The 14,574-nt window shown below is 44.8% G+C and overlaps 1 protein-coding gene across 4 annotated transcripts in view; it reads left to right on the top strand.

The window, feature by feature from the left end:
- Window positions 1-14,574, top strand: part of GLT8D2 (glycosyltransferase 8 domain containing 2) — a 72,348-nt gene that overhangs the window by 33,233 nt on the left and 24,541 nt on the right. For all 4 annotated transcript variants that reach the window (XM_033953361.1, XM_033953363.1, XM_033953359.1 and 1 more), the window contains 3 exons: window positions 6,984-7,101; window positions 11,720-11,804; window positions 12,668-12,780. In XM_033953361.1, the coding sequence (XP_033809252.1) occupies window positions 6,984-7,101; window positions 11,720-11,804; window positions 12,668-12,780 (316 nt within the window). The remainder of the gene's footprint in view (window positions 1-6,983; window positions 7,102-11,719; window positions 11,805-12,667; window positions 12,781-14,574) is intronic.

Genomic DNA, 14,574 nt, shown 5'->3' with positions numbered 1-14,574 from the left:
TTTTCTAGTTTTAGTTCCTTAGAAAGGGCATTCCATCACCTTAGAGCCATCATTGAGAACATTTTTTTTCCTGACGCTTTTGTATTTGATGTTTCTGAAGGAGGGTGTTTCCAGCAGGAGGTTTTGACTTGAGCGTAGTGCACGTGCTGGTGTGTGGTGATGTAGTCTGTCCGCTAGATATTGTGGTTCTGAGAGATGAATGATTTGTGTGTCAGCAACATGATCTTGAATTGCACCCTGCTTTCAATCGGGAGCCAGTGTAGTTCTCTCATTAGCAGGGTGACACTTGTCAGCCTCCAAGTTTTCCAAGTTTATTCAAATCTTACTATCATGCACCAAGGGTCAAATCCTTCGCTGCTGCATTTTGTATCATTTCAATCTGCTTAATCATGTACTTTGGAATGCTTAGTAGGATCGCGTTACAGTAGTCAAAGATTGAGAGTATCAGGGTTATTATTACATTGGACATTGCTTGGTGGGTGAGGTAGGGTTTTAAGTCCTCTGACCCAGTAGAATTTGCCATATGCATTTTTTTTACAATGTGCTGTTCTGTATTGTCATATCTAGGTTTGGGTCATATCTAGGTTTCTTATCCCCTCCATGGAAGATTTTAAGGTGTTGCCGTTCAAAGTTAGTTGGTATCTTGGGCTATTTCCTCCCCATTTGTTATTAGCAGTAATTCTGTTTTCTCTTTCTTGGCTAGTAGTCCGTTTGTTTGGAACCACTCGAAAAATTTTTTCTAGGCTTGCCTTGATTCTCTGTTTAGTTTTCACATTTTGTTTCTTTAGTGCATACATGTCAAACACAAAGCCCGTGGGCCAAATCAGGCCTGCCTGACCATTTTATGTGGCCCGTGGTGACTGTGCCGCATTCAATTGCCTGACTGTGCAACCCCAGTCTAGAGAATAACACAGGGGAAAAAATTGACCTGTCCTTGTGAGCTCGGCCCCATCTTTGTGAGCTCGGACCTGTCTCTGCCAGCTCGGGGGAGGACTGTGCAGGTCAATAGGCACTCGCGCTGGACCTCAGGCAGAAGCAATGGGAGCCCATTCCCCCCCCCCCTCTTGAGAAGCCCGAGGGAGTTAGCAGAGGAGTTCTGCAGGGGCTGAAACCTTCACCCCACTTCCTCAGAGTCGCATTCCAGGTTAGATAGGACCAGCGTTTCTCTCTGAAATAGGCATAAATGCCAGAGGTTGTATACGGGTATATAAACAGAACTTAATTTGTGGGGAAGAATCCCAGTGCAGTTCTACCCATAGGATCCAGCTCTGGCTACTGAGCATTCCAAATACTGAGAAAGCTCCTTTCCCTTTGCATCATGTTTGGACATCCCTAATTATTTTGAAAAATGTTGGAGCCTATTATCCTATCGCTTATTTTTTTCAGAGTGACTTCAGGGCTAGAATAGCAGGGGTTGTTGCTGATTGGGTGGGCCTGACCCTAAAATGTTTGTAAAAAACTGATAGAAAATAATGGTGGGAGAGGATTACAAGGGCTACAAGTTAATAGCAGTTAACTCTGCAATTGATTAATAACTTTTTCATATTGATTAATAAATCACATTGCAGCATCTGTTCTCTTCCACTCTCAATCCCTATCCTTCACATGATCCATAAGAACATAATAATTGCCATATTGGGACAGACCGAAGGTCCAACAAGCCCAGTGTCCTGTTTCCAACAATGGCCAATCCAGGTCACAAGCAGTAAAACAGATTTTATGCTGCTTATCCAGCATTCCTCCCACCTTGGCGTACCAAAGGCGGGGCGGGAGGGGCAGACCGCCCCGGGTACAAGCATGAGGGGGGTGTTCCCGGCCTTGGAGTCATGATCTGGGAATTGCCCTTCTCTCCTGACCTGTCCGATGTCCCTTTACTTTCCGTCAAGTTGAAAACACTGTTGGCCTCGGCAGTGATTCAGCTATGTTGCCTGTAGCTCCCCCCTCCTGCTTTCCGCATCTGCCGATGACGCAACTTCCTGTTTCCGACCGGTGGACCAGGGCAAACGGAAAGCAGGAAGGGGAGCCATGGGCAATGTCGCTGAATCACTGCCAAGGCTGGCAATGTTTTCAGCTTGTTGGAAGGTAAAGGGACATCAAACCAGACAGGAAAGAAGTGAGAACATGCTGGGCCGTAGGGAGTGGGGGGTGGTGGTATTAATTACAAAGTTCCAGATTGGGCATGGGGGGACAGGGGAGAGCTTAGGAAGGACATTAGAGAAATGCTGGACCGAGGCGATGGAGAGGGAAAAAAGAAAGATGCCAGACCTCTGGGGCAGGGAAGGGGAGGCAATAGGAAGATGAGGAGGAGAAAAGAGGAGAGAAAAGGAGATAACAAACCACAAAAAGGGAGAAAAGGAAGGAGAGAGATGGACAATAGAGAATGACATGGGGAAAAAATCTGTCCCCATCACTGCACCGTCCCCGGCCCACCATCCTCTGCACCGCCCCGTCACCGCCGTTCCCTTCACCGCCCCATCACCGTCACCGCCATCCCTTTCACCGCCCCGTCACCGCCACTGCCATCCCATTCACCACCCCGTCACCGTCCCCATCTAGCACCCATCTTCTTCCCTCCGCTCCCCCATAGTCTGGCATCTGTCTTCTTCCCTTCCAGCGTCTTATCCCCACTCTGCCTTCCACATTTCCTTTCAGGGTCTGTTCCTCTCTACCCTCTTTCAATGTCTGTTCTATTCCTTTCCACCACCACCCTTCCCTCCCTTCTTTACCATCTGTTCCTTTCTACCACCCTTCTTTCATATCTTCTATCAGTCCCCCCACTATCACTAGCAGTCTCTCTTCTCCCTTACCATGAGCAAATAGAACTTCTGAAAATTGTAATGCTGAGGCATTATTTCTAGTACGCCTTTTTTTCCAGATGGATAATGACATCAATTTTATAATTCTTACTGTCTGCTCTGATTTCATTCACAATTTGGTTTGTGTTTTGTACCTGAGGATTCCATGAGGCATTTAACCTTTTCTTGTCTCTTCTGTGATTTCAAGTTGATTCCTTCAATAATGGAGTCTCAAGGCAGTAGCAGTTTTCTATTTTGGGCTCTTTTGACATTGTTTAAGGGATTTCTTGTACATTTGGTGCTGGTCTTCTTTGATGAGGTCACTTCAGAATCTATTTCCAAGGAAGAGAAACTTTTTCCCTTTCACCCCCTCCTTCCTTGTGTGAGCCGGAACACGCGGTCCCCGCAAGCAAGTAATTTGATATCATTTTCATTCTATTCATTCTTAGAAATTAAAGTCTAGATAATGCCAGTCACATAACAAAACATGATTTTACAAAAATAATTCCCTGCACAGTCAAGCCTGCAAGGATTACTAGATGTCTTTCAGCAGCTCACCTCCCTCCCTCCCCCTTACCTTTGTGGCCAAGTCAAAATGATCTACCATCAATAAAATTTTAAAAACACAAAGCACGCTGTACGCAGAGAAAATGTTAATTATCATTTATATTCTGTGGGTTTTCAAAGGTCAAGGCAGATGATTTTATGCAATGTCACCTCAGTAACAACTATACAAAAATAGACAAATATTCCCCCTCCCTTTTTACTAAACTGCGATAGCGGTTTTTAGCGCAGGGAGCTGCGCTGAATGCCCCACGCTGCTCTCGACGCTCATAGTCTCCCTGCGCTAAAAACCACTATTGCGTTTTAGTAAAAGGGGGCCATAGTGCAAAATATAGACAGCAGATATAAATTCTCAAAACGGACACATTTTGATCACTAAGTTGAAAATAAAATCATTTTTCCTACCTTTTTGTCTGGTGATTTCATGAGTCTCTGGTCCTTCTTCTGGTCCTTCTTCTTTCTTCTCTTGCCCCCCCCCTCTTTCTTTCTCTATCCCCCTGGCTCCCCTCTTTATTTCTGCCTTTCTTTCTCTCTCCCCCTGGCCCCCCTCTTTCTTTCTGCCTTTCTTTCTCTCCCCCTTGATCCCCTCTTTATTTCTGCCTTTCTTTCTCTCTCCCTCTGGCCCCCCTCTTTATTTCTGCCTTTCTTTCTCTCTTCCCCTGGCCTCACTCTTTATTTCTCTCTCCCCCTGGCCCTCCTCTTTCTTTCTGCCTTTCTTTATCTCCCCCTTGACCCCCTCTTTATTTCTGCCTTTCTTTCTCTCTCCCTCTGGCCCCCCTCTTTATTTCTGCCTTTCTTTCTCTCTTCCCCTGGCCTCCCTCTTTATTTCTCTCTCCCCCTGGCCCTCCTCTTTCTTTCTGCCTTTCTTTATCTCCCTCTTGACCCCCTCTTTATTTCTGCCTTTCTTTCTCTCTCCCCCTGACCCCTCTTTATTTCTGCCTTTCTTTTTCTCTCCCCCTGGCCCCCCCTCTTTATTTTTTCCTTTCTTTCTCTCTCCCCCTAGCCCCCACAAAGCCATCGTGCCAATTTCTCCACTTCCACGATTCTTTCCCTACCCTCACCCCCAAGCCAGCAGCCGATTTCTCCCTGCTCCTTCCCCGATGTCCTGATGTCCTGAACTTCATCGGGCAGCAGCAGCATTCACAATTCACTGCTGTTGCCCGCTTCAGGCCTTCCTCTCTGTCGGGTCCTGTCTTCATGAAAAGAGGAAGTAGGCAGGACCCGGCAGAGAACAAGGCCTGAAGCCGGCAACAGCAGCGAATTGTAAACGCTGCTGCTGCCCGAAGAAGGTAATGGAGCACGAGGCAGACCGCTTCTCCCCCCTCCCAGCTGAACCCCTGCTGACCCTCCTATCTCCCCCCCTCCATGAACCTTTCCGACCCTCCCAGCGAGAGCAGCAAACCTCCTTCGTGGCTTTCTCCTCCCTCTGCCGCGTCACTGATGACGTCATCAGTGATGCGGCAAAGGGAGGAGAAAGCCGACGCTACTGGAGGGAGGTTTGCTGCTTTCGCTGGGAGGGTCGGAAAGGTTCACTTGGGGGGGAGAGAGATAGGAGGGTCAGCGGGGGTTCGGCTGGGAGGGGGGAGAAGCGGTCTGCCTCGGTGCTCCAAGGCCTGGCGCCATTACCTTTTTCGCCCCTCCTGCCCCCCCCCTCCCCCTTGGTACGCTACTGCTCTCCAGCTCTCCTTAGTTTGCCGGTTTTCTTTTTCGGCGACCGGCACGCTTTCAAAGAGCCGCGCATGCTAATTTCCATATGAATTTGCATATGAAGAAGATATCACTTTGAAGGGACGATCAGGACCCCAGGAAGGGGGGGGGAACCCTCTTACCTGTGGAATAAACCAAAATCTGATCTAAAGGAAGAAAAAATAAGGACTTCCTAACTCTTACTAAAAGAAGCTGCAGTCTCACCCTGATGTTAAAAGGGGCTAACAAACAAGACACCCAGGGCAACTTGACATTTATGGACTGACGGAAATAAAAGAATTATTTTGTGGCCTGGCGGTTGAAGAACATTGCGCTATGTCGTGGGCCAGACCCTGCCCCCCTAATAGTATTAATTGTAATACCATTTTTTCTATTAATTTTTCATATATACACACACACAATATAATCTTATTAACACATAATGGTTAACCACAAAATTAAACTACACAAAGCACACAGTATGCTTCTCAACATTCATTCCTACCAGAAAACAGATAACCCCATGCAAATATAGGACCAAAAATTAAAAGTACTAATATACAGTATACAAATGAAACCCTAAGATTCAAAACTCTGCCCGCAGTACAGCCCCAGAGAAAAAGAAACAAATGCATTTATTCCTGAACAGTGCAAAATACAGACAGCAGATGTAAATATATTCTCAAAATTGACACAGTTCAATCACTAAATTTAAAACTAAAATCATTCCCCCTACCTTTGTTGTCTCCCTCCCTCCATGCTGTGCCTTACCTTCTGGCCTGCTCCCACCTGGCCATTTTATGCCGCCCCTGGCATTATCTTCAGGCAGGCTCCCTCTTCCTCACTGCGGTAGTGCACAAAGACTCCTCGCATGTCCTGCACCTCATTGGAAAGCCTTCCCTCTGATGTTGCGACATCAGAGAGAAGGCTTCTGGTTCAGGCGCAGGACATGCGAGGTGCCGCTGCCCATGTCTTTGTGCACTACGTCAGGAAATTTCTGTGAACCGGCGATTGAAAAACACTGCTCTAGGTGACACACAAGATGATGAATGCTGGCAATTGCCTAACCTGCTAAGCCTTACCCTTTGGGGCCAAGGGCCAGATCACCTTGTGTGACCAGAGTGACCCTAGGGATCAGTCTAGATCAGTGTTTTTCAACCTTTTTGCACCTATGGACCGGCAGAAATAAAAGAATTATTCTGTGGACCGGCATCGGTCCGTGGACTGGCAGTTGAAGAACACGGGGCTAAGTCGTGGGCCAGACCCCGCCCAACTCTACCCAATCTCCACCCCAGATCCCGCCCCCATAATAGTACTAATTGTAACACTATTTTTTCCATTCATTTTTCACAGATACACAATTTAATCTTATTAACAACACATAATGGTTAACCACAAAATTAAACTATATAAAGCACACTGACAGCAGATGTAAATTCTCAAAATTGACATAATTCAATCACTAAATTAAAAAATAAAATAATTCCCCCCTACTTTTGTTGTCTCCCTCCCTCCATACTATGCCTTACCTTCTGGCCTGCTCCTGCCTAGCCATTTTATGCTGCCCTCGGTATTATCTTCAGGCTGGTTTCTTGTGCGTCCCGTGCCTCATCTGGAAGCCTTCCCTCTGACGTTGCAACGTCAGAGGGAATTAGTGAGGAAGAGGGAACTGGCTCAAAGATATCTCCGCATCGATCGCATTGTGGACCGGCGGTTGAAGAACTATGTTTTGGGCCTGATGCATGTGTTGGCCCTGTGGACCAGCAGGAAATTTCTGTGGACTGGCATTGGTCCATGGACCGGTGGTTGAAGAACACTGGTCTAGATCACTACAGTGGGAAACTGTAAGATGGAAAGTAGTATGATTAGGAGTTATTAAAGGGCAATGATTCTCTTTGCTTGCTTGTCTTACATTTAAATGTCTGGTTTGTGTTTTAGACAGTGGATTGAACATTCCAAACTGAAAGAAATAAAATTCAGGATTGTGGAATTCAATCCTATGGTCCTGAAAGGGAAAGTCAGACCTGATGCAGCACGGCCTGACCTTCTGCAGCCTGTGAGTATACATTTGTGTTTCAACTTGAGTTTTATTTCACCTCTCCCTGGGAAAGCTTATGGAGAAAACCAAATTTGTATTACCAGCACTCAGATAAGTTAATTAGACTTTGTAGTCATAACAAAAAGTAATAATATATACATTTCAGTCTACCTGAGTGCACATACTGATCTAATGTGCTGAGATGTGTTACAAGCTGTTTTCTCCTTCATGTGCCATGTGGCGCTTTTGAATTACTGATCACATTGTATAAATAAATTATACATTTAAAGTATTTATTATATAAGATAAGAACATAAGAATAGCCTTACTGGGTCAGACCAATGGTCCATCAAGCCCAGTCGCCCGTTCTCACTAGTACCTGGCCAAAACCCAAGGAGTAGCAACATTCCATGCTACCGATCAGGGCAAGCAGTGGCTTCCCCCATGTCTTTCTCAATAACTATGGAGTTTTCCTTCAGGAAATTGTCCAAGCCTTTCTTAAAACCAACTGCACTATCCGCTCTTACCACAATTCTGGCAACGCGTTCCAGAGCTTAACTACTGTATTCTCCGAGTGAAAAATTTTTTTACTCCTATTGGTTCTAAAAGTATTTCCCTGTCTTTGTCATTTTTGACGGAGTGAAAAATCGATCCACTTGTACCCGTTCTACTCCACTCAGGATTTTTTAGACTTCATTCATATCTCCCCTCAGCCGTCATTTTCAAGCTGAAGAGCCCTAACCTTTGTAGTTTGTAGTTTCATGGATCTTTGACATGATGTTATTTCTCTGGTTATTAACAAAAGTATATCTTGTAATAAAAGCAGCAGGATCAATATAAAAAATGCTGCCTGAGGCACATGTATTGTCAGTGGTGCTGATTATATATGTATTATGCTGATTGCAGTCCTAAAGTAAGCCACCTACACTATCCATATTACTACTACTATCCATTCAGTCGTGTTCGACCCTTGGATACTCTGTAGGCCAGTTCTTGCCATGTTTTCCACAGACACTATCCATATAGCAGCTGAATATCACTGCCACATGAATAGCTTTTGGTTCCTGCCCTTGACGTGCCCTAACTCCACCTGGACAATGGGGGTAATTCTATAACTAGACACCTATAACTTGGTGCCCAGAGCAGGGGCATAGCCACAACTGAGTGAGCCTGGCAAAATGGCCAGGGCCACCTGCAGCCTTCCATATACTGAAGTCCCTCCCCTTCCCCCCCCTCCCGTTACTCAGCTACCTACCTGTCTGCTGGGACCTCCACAGCTACACTGACAGAGATAACGTAAAAGGCTGCCTCTCTGGTCGATGGGATCTTTCCTCTGCCACATCCCACCCATGGGAAGTTGCATCAGTGCAGGTCTTGCCGGCCAGAGGCAGCCTTTAGCACTGTCTGATGCTGTAGCTGTGGAGGACCTGGCAGGTGGGTAAGCAGCTGAGCAGTGGGGGGACGGGGACGGGGGGACATTTCAGTTCTTTCGCCCACAGCCCACTTAGTCCCAGCTATGTCACTGGCCCAGAGGACATCTGGCAGGACCCTATTCTATAAAGGGCGGAAACAGGAAGTTGCATCATCGGCAGATGCGGAAAGCAGGAGGGACAGCTACGGGCTTTGGTAGCAGAGTGGCGCGATGCAGGAGTGCGACCTTTGCGCTTTCTGCCTGGTCCCACACCGCTCAGAGAACTGACCTCAGCCAATCACTGAGCGGCGCGGGACAAGGCAGGAAGCACAAAGGTTGCGCTCCTGCGTCGCACCGCTCTGCTACCACAGCCAGCCGTCCAAGAGAGCACGCAGGAGCACCGCAACTTAAAAAAGGCCCCGGGGGGGGGGGAGAGGAAAGGTGTATTCGCTCCATAAGACGCACCCACTTTTCCACCCCCTTTTTGGGGGTGGAAAAAGTGCATCTTATGGAGCAAAAAATATGGTATACAGATATATGCACACACGTGCATGTCTATGCTGCTATTCTAATGAGTTCTGCTTGTAATTGTATCTGTAAGATGCCATCTATGAAGGCAATTCTATAACAAAGCCTAGGCAAGTAGACTCTGTTACAAAATATTACCATTTCTTCCAAAGTATACATATTGAGATATTTAAGTCTGTCCCCACATACTTTACGCTTACACATAAGGCCTACTACCAGTATCAGCCTCCATATTTGGCAAGACTGTTTGTTCCATATTGTCCAGCTAAAACTCTTCTTTCTAGTAATACAGATTTATTAGTTGTTTCTTCATTTTGGATTATAGATTTAGATACTTATTGCAACATAGCGCTTTTCTTTTGGCCTCTATATTATAGAATTAATTCCCAAGCTCTCTGTATTCAGAATCTTCATTGATATCCTTCAATTCCCACAGCATGTCTTCATCTAGCCATCATCATCAAGTGACCCCAAACTTGTCCCAAGCATTCCCAAGTTTGTCTTGATGGTTTTATTGTGCAAGTTTTACTACAACTTGCCTAGAACATAGGATTGTGCAGGATATACATTTGAAAAATAAATAAAATCTTCCCAGAAATATGGCCAAGATTGTAGGGGACAATTATTTCAGAGCTAGAACTCTGTAAACATTAATAGGGGTAATCAGTCCACAGTGGTCAGTGGCCAGGCCATGTCCAGGTACTGCCCATTGAATATCCAAGTCACATCAGCCACCCTGAAGCTAACCATCAGGTTGATTCTCAGAACTCTGATGCTGTAAGGAACCCTGCTGGAAAATACCGCCACAGCAGCGCAGAAAAAAAGGTCTCATTTCTCAATATTAATAGTATGCAAATCATATGTGCGCTGTTAGCGTGGAGAATTGGGAAGTTATGTAGTACATGCGCACAAGAATTTCACAGTAAGCACAACACTTGTGCACATGCTTGGGGGAAGACCTGATGCAGTTGGCCTTCTCGCTCTCCTCCTCTTCCTGCTACCGCCTCCTTGCACTCTTCCTTTTTTTAAAAAAATTTATAACTTTTATTAAGCCATTCAAAAACATAACAATTGCATCAACCAAACAGAAAAAAAAATCTGCAAAGAATAGTACAAATACACATTATGCACCCATGTCCTTTGGTGCAGGCATAGGTCAACAAAACCATCTGTACTCCCTCTGCAGCCTTAATCTTACCCCCCCCCTCCCTCCACAAAAGGATGTGTGCAAGACATTCAATAACAACTAAGCATGAAAGAGCTATAATATCAAGTCAAAGAAGCAACATCAGGTCCATTGTGTGGGCTAAGCCAAGAGTCATAGGCACCCCAAATGTTACCATAATATTGCAACTGATTCCTCCAAAGAGCAGTCAATTTAGATATTTGCTGGATATAATTCACCTTTGCTAAGAGTATTCGAAAAGCCGGAATATCCGGCTGCTTCCAAGAAGAGGCCACAACAAGCCGGCTGGCCATAAGAACCAAATGTACCCATTTCCACTGCCCTCCTTGCAGTCTTCCATGGTCGTGAGCAAGGAAAGGGTGGAGGAGGAATCCAGGCAGAGATGAGTCATTTGGTGCTCCCAACCACCCTTTGCATGATTGCGTCTACCTGGCAGTAGCAACTACAATGTTGGCTGTGGCTATTGCATCCAAACGCCACCTCCAAGCTGGCGGTAAGTTCAGCATCAGCAGCTTTTTGTGCACTGTGCCTCTGGGCATTGGAATGGAATTCTAATGGACCCCTTTTACATCTATTTGCCTACATTTAAATACGATTTGCGGTAATCTTTGGCAGGTGGGTTGTTTCCTGCACTAGTGCCTACTACTATTTATCACTTATATAGCACTGAAAGGCCTAGGTAGTGCTGTATAATTTGACATTTGATAGATGGTCCCTGCTTGGAAGAGCTTATAATCTAACCTGGACAGGCAGACATGACATATAGGGTTGGGGATGCAGAACCCAAGGTGAGAGGAGTTAGGAGTTGAAAGCAGTCTCGAAGAGGTGGGCTTTTAACTGGACCTTGAATACTGCAAGAGATGGAGCCCATCATAGGGATTCAGGCCCTCTAAACATTGAACCTAGTTTAACGCCAGTGCTAGTCTCTGGCACTAATTGGCTCTAGTGCTGGAGTTAGGTACTGAACATCAGCATAATTTACACTGGTACTCAATTTAGCTTGGGAGATAGTTAGAACAACCTTTTTGTTGTTCTAACTTAACTGGTTAGTGGACTAACTTACTGGTTAACAACTGGCTTTACCTGAGCTGTATCCACAGACCATCCCTGACACCAACTGACAGTGCCAAGGTGGTCAGAGCTGATGATCAGTAGCACTGCCCAGTTAAATGCCACTGAACATTGGTGGCCAGGGTGCCGAGTGCCATTTAACTGGGCCCAGAATATATTGGGCACTAAAGAAAACTCCAAAATAACACTGGACCTTTTTTCATATGACCCTAATCTTCAGGTACTAGTGTGTGCTGTAAAGAGAAAAAGCTAAATGTTTCCCTGTCCATGCTGGATGTGTGAAGAAGACAGAAAGAGAGATGGCACTAAGCCCTTAAAATTCATTGTGTTTCTGCCCAGAGGAAGGCAGAAATTCTGATGGAAGAAAACATGACTGCTCTGTTAATATGAGAAATTAAGAAATCATATCTATTATATTTTTATCTTTTATTTTGGAACAGCTGAACTTTGTTCGATTTTATCTTCCTCTGCTTATCCACAAACATGAGAAAGTCATATACCTGGATGATGACGTCATTGTACAAGGTGAGCTATTTCTGCTCTGCAGAGAGAGTTTACTACAGAAATGCGTGTTCTAGAATCCTAAATCTGAATATGGCCTTTTTCATGACATTCTTCCTCCCTAATATTGCTGAAGTGCCTTTAACCAGATCTGGCCATGTCTCCTGCTCTTGGAAAATATTTTCTTTTACGGGTCAGACTTCACTTGTGTTTCTTTTGTTCATATTATAGATATACTGTATAGTAGGTGGCATGGATAGGCAGACTGGATAGGCCATAATGCTATATGTTCTTTATCTGCCTCATTTTTTCTCTCTTTTTTTGTATAAAGATGGTACCAGAACAGGTCTGCACTACTGCAGCCCCCTCCGTGTTGGGTCCATACCATCATTCATTGATATGTGTTGTATGGATTAACTTTATTCTGCACCATTCACGTAATTTGTGAAGAATCGTCACAATAAACTGTGACATGAAGTACTGTGTAACCACAATTCTGTATTTGTTTTTGGCTTCCCCTTGGTATTCTGTAGATTCCGTTGGTGTTCTTTTTGCTTTGGACCCCTCCCTTTCCCCATTGGGCTAATATCCAGTTATTCAGCAGTAACTGGTTAAGATTATCACTTGTATCTGGTTATCAGTGCCCTTTTCAGTTAACTGTTGGACACACTCACAGTATGCCCTCACCCTTAAGATAAACAAATGCCTTTTAACAAGACAAATTACCCACTTAAAATGTATTGTGGTCAGCAGCTTGGGGAATTTAAGCACTACAGTAAGTCCAGTCAACTCCCAATGTTCAAAGGATGAATTATCTGAATCTTGATCCCAAAGCAACTCAACCCTTGAACTGTACTTTGTGTCATTTGCTGTGATTCTGCAATTAGGTGACATTCAAGAACTCTACGAGACCAAAATAGCCCCTGGACATGTTGCTGCTTTTTCAGATGACTGTGATTTACCATCTACTCACGAAATGGTTCGAAGCGTCGGAATGCAGGTGCTTCTTGCATCTTATGTATCATCTCAGTTAGACCAGAAGTGAGAGAGGGGCACTGTGTATATCTCATCGAATGGCTTATACCAGGGCTGCCCAAGTCCAGTCTTCGAGATCTACTGGCAGGCCAGGTTTTCTAGATATCCACAATGAATATGCATGAGAGAGATTTGCCCGCACTGCCTTCTTGGTATGCAAATCTCTCTCCTGTAGGTTCATTGTGGATATCTAGAAAACCTGGCCTGCCAGTAGATCTCGAGGACTGGACTTGGGCAGCCCTGGCTTATACAATACTTCAACCTATCCCAACTCAGTCCACCTAGTCCCATTGGGTTTTCAGGATATCCAAAATGAACATGCATAAGATAAATTTGCATGCACTGCCTCAACTACATGCAAATCTAACTCATTAATATTTATTGTGTATATCCTGAAAAGCCGATGGGACTAGGTATACCCGGAGGACTAGGTTGGGAATAGCTGCTTAATGTTTGAACTAAAAGGATTAAGCCAGGAGTTGTCAACCCAGTCCTTGGGACACATCTAGCCAGTCAGATTTTCAGGACACTCACAATGAATATGCATGAGAGAAATTTGCATTCATGGAGGTAGGGGATACAAACTTCTTCTAAAGGTTTACAGCCATTGGATTAGTGTGAGATTTCAGATTTCCTGTTGAAATGATTACCAGTTAATCCTTAAAGGGAAAGGGAAAAGCTGATGGTGGAGGTCATTGCAATTAATTTAAATAAAACTAACCAATTTACTGAAAAGAATAAAGAGCTTAAATATCTTATTTTCTCTTCCAAGCATCTTCATTCTTGAAGTATGAAGTAAGCAGGATGTCCTATAACAGCCAATCAGAGTGTAGTATTCTAGACCACTCCTATGCGTTTTTGCATAAATTCTTGTCTTAGCATGTCCCAGTATGAAGCTGCAGCTCTCCTCCTGGTCTCGTTTGTTTTATGATAACCATTTATAGTATATAGAGAGGCCAGAGACAGTGTCCAAAAGGTGAAATAATCAACCTCAGGCTAAAATTTTGGAGGAACCCCCTATCCCTCCCTCCCTCCCACATGATTTCTTCCTAGAGAAAGAGATAGGAAGTTATCCTTCAAGATCCACTGCCTATCTTCACTCCTGGATATAGAGGGAGGTGCCTAAAGCCTGATTGAATCAGACGCTGAGAATCCTTAGGCAACTGAACCAATCAGGGCCTTTGGTTCCTCCCCATACATCACATGATGCACTGGGAAGGGGAAGGCTCATCGTTTAGGACTGGCAGTCTAGAGCAGGCTTCCTGCTTTCAACTTTTTTTTTTTTAATGTTTTATTGAGCAAAAACAAGAAGTATACACAGGCTGAATGCCAACTGCATAAACAAGGAAACATATTCTATAAAAAGAACCACAGGTATCTGACGGTAAGGCGGTCAGTTTAGACATTAGATAAATATCATCCAGTTTGAGAAATAGATCCATCTGTGCTGGGAGAGCAGGCTCCTTCTAGAAGCAGGCCACACATAATCTGGCCCCCATGGCAACCAAAGCCACAAAGTGGGCAGGATCACAGTCCAGCCCTTGTGCAGGGAAATTAAGTAAGAAAACATCCATATGCAATGGTACAGGAGTATGCAAGAGCTCAGACACAAACCATTGAACCATCTCCCAATAAAGAACCACCCGAGGGCAATCCCACCAAATATGCACAAAAGTTCCCACCCCCCACATCCCCTCCAACAATGACCAGTTCCAGAAGCAAACCAGCTAAATAATTTCTCTGGAGTATAATACCACTG

The sequence above is a fragment of the Geotrypetes seraphini genome, chromosome 7, assembly GCF_902459505.1.
Source record: "Geotrypetes seraphini chromosome 7, aGeoSer1.1, whole genome shotgun sequence".
Lineage (NCBI taxonomy): Eukaryota > Metazoa > Chordata > Amphibia > Gymnophiona > Dermophiidae > Geotrypetes > Geotrypetes seraphini.
Note: the sequence above shows the minus strand (reverse complement) of the source record. Positions and strands in the feature narration are given on the sequence as shown.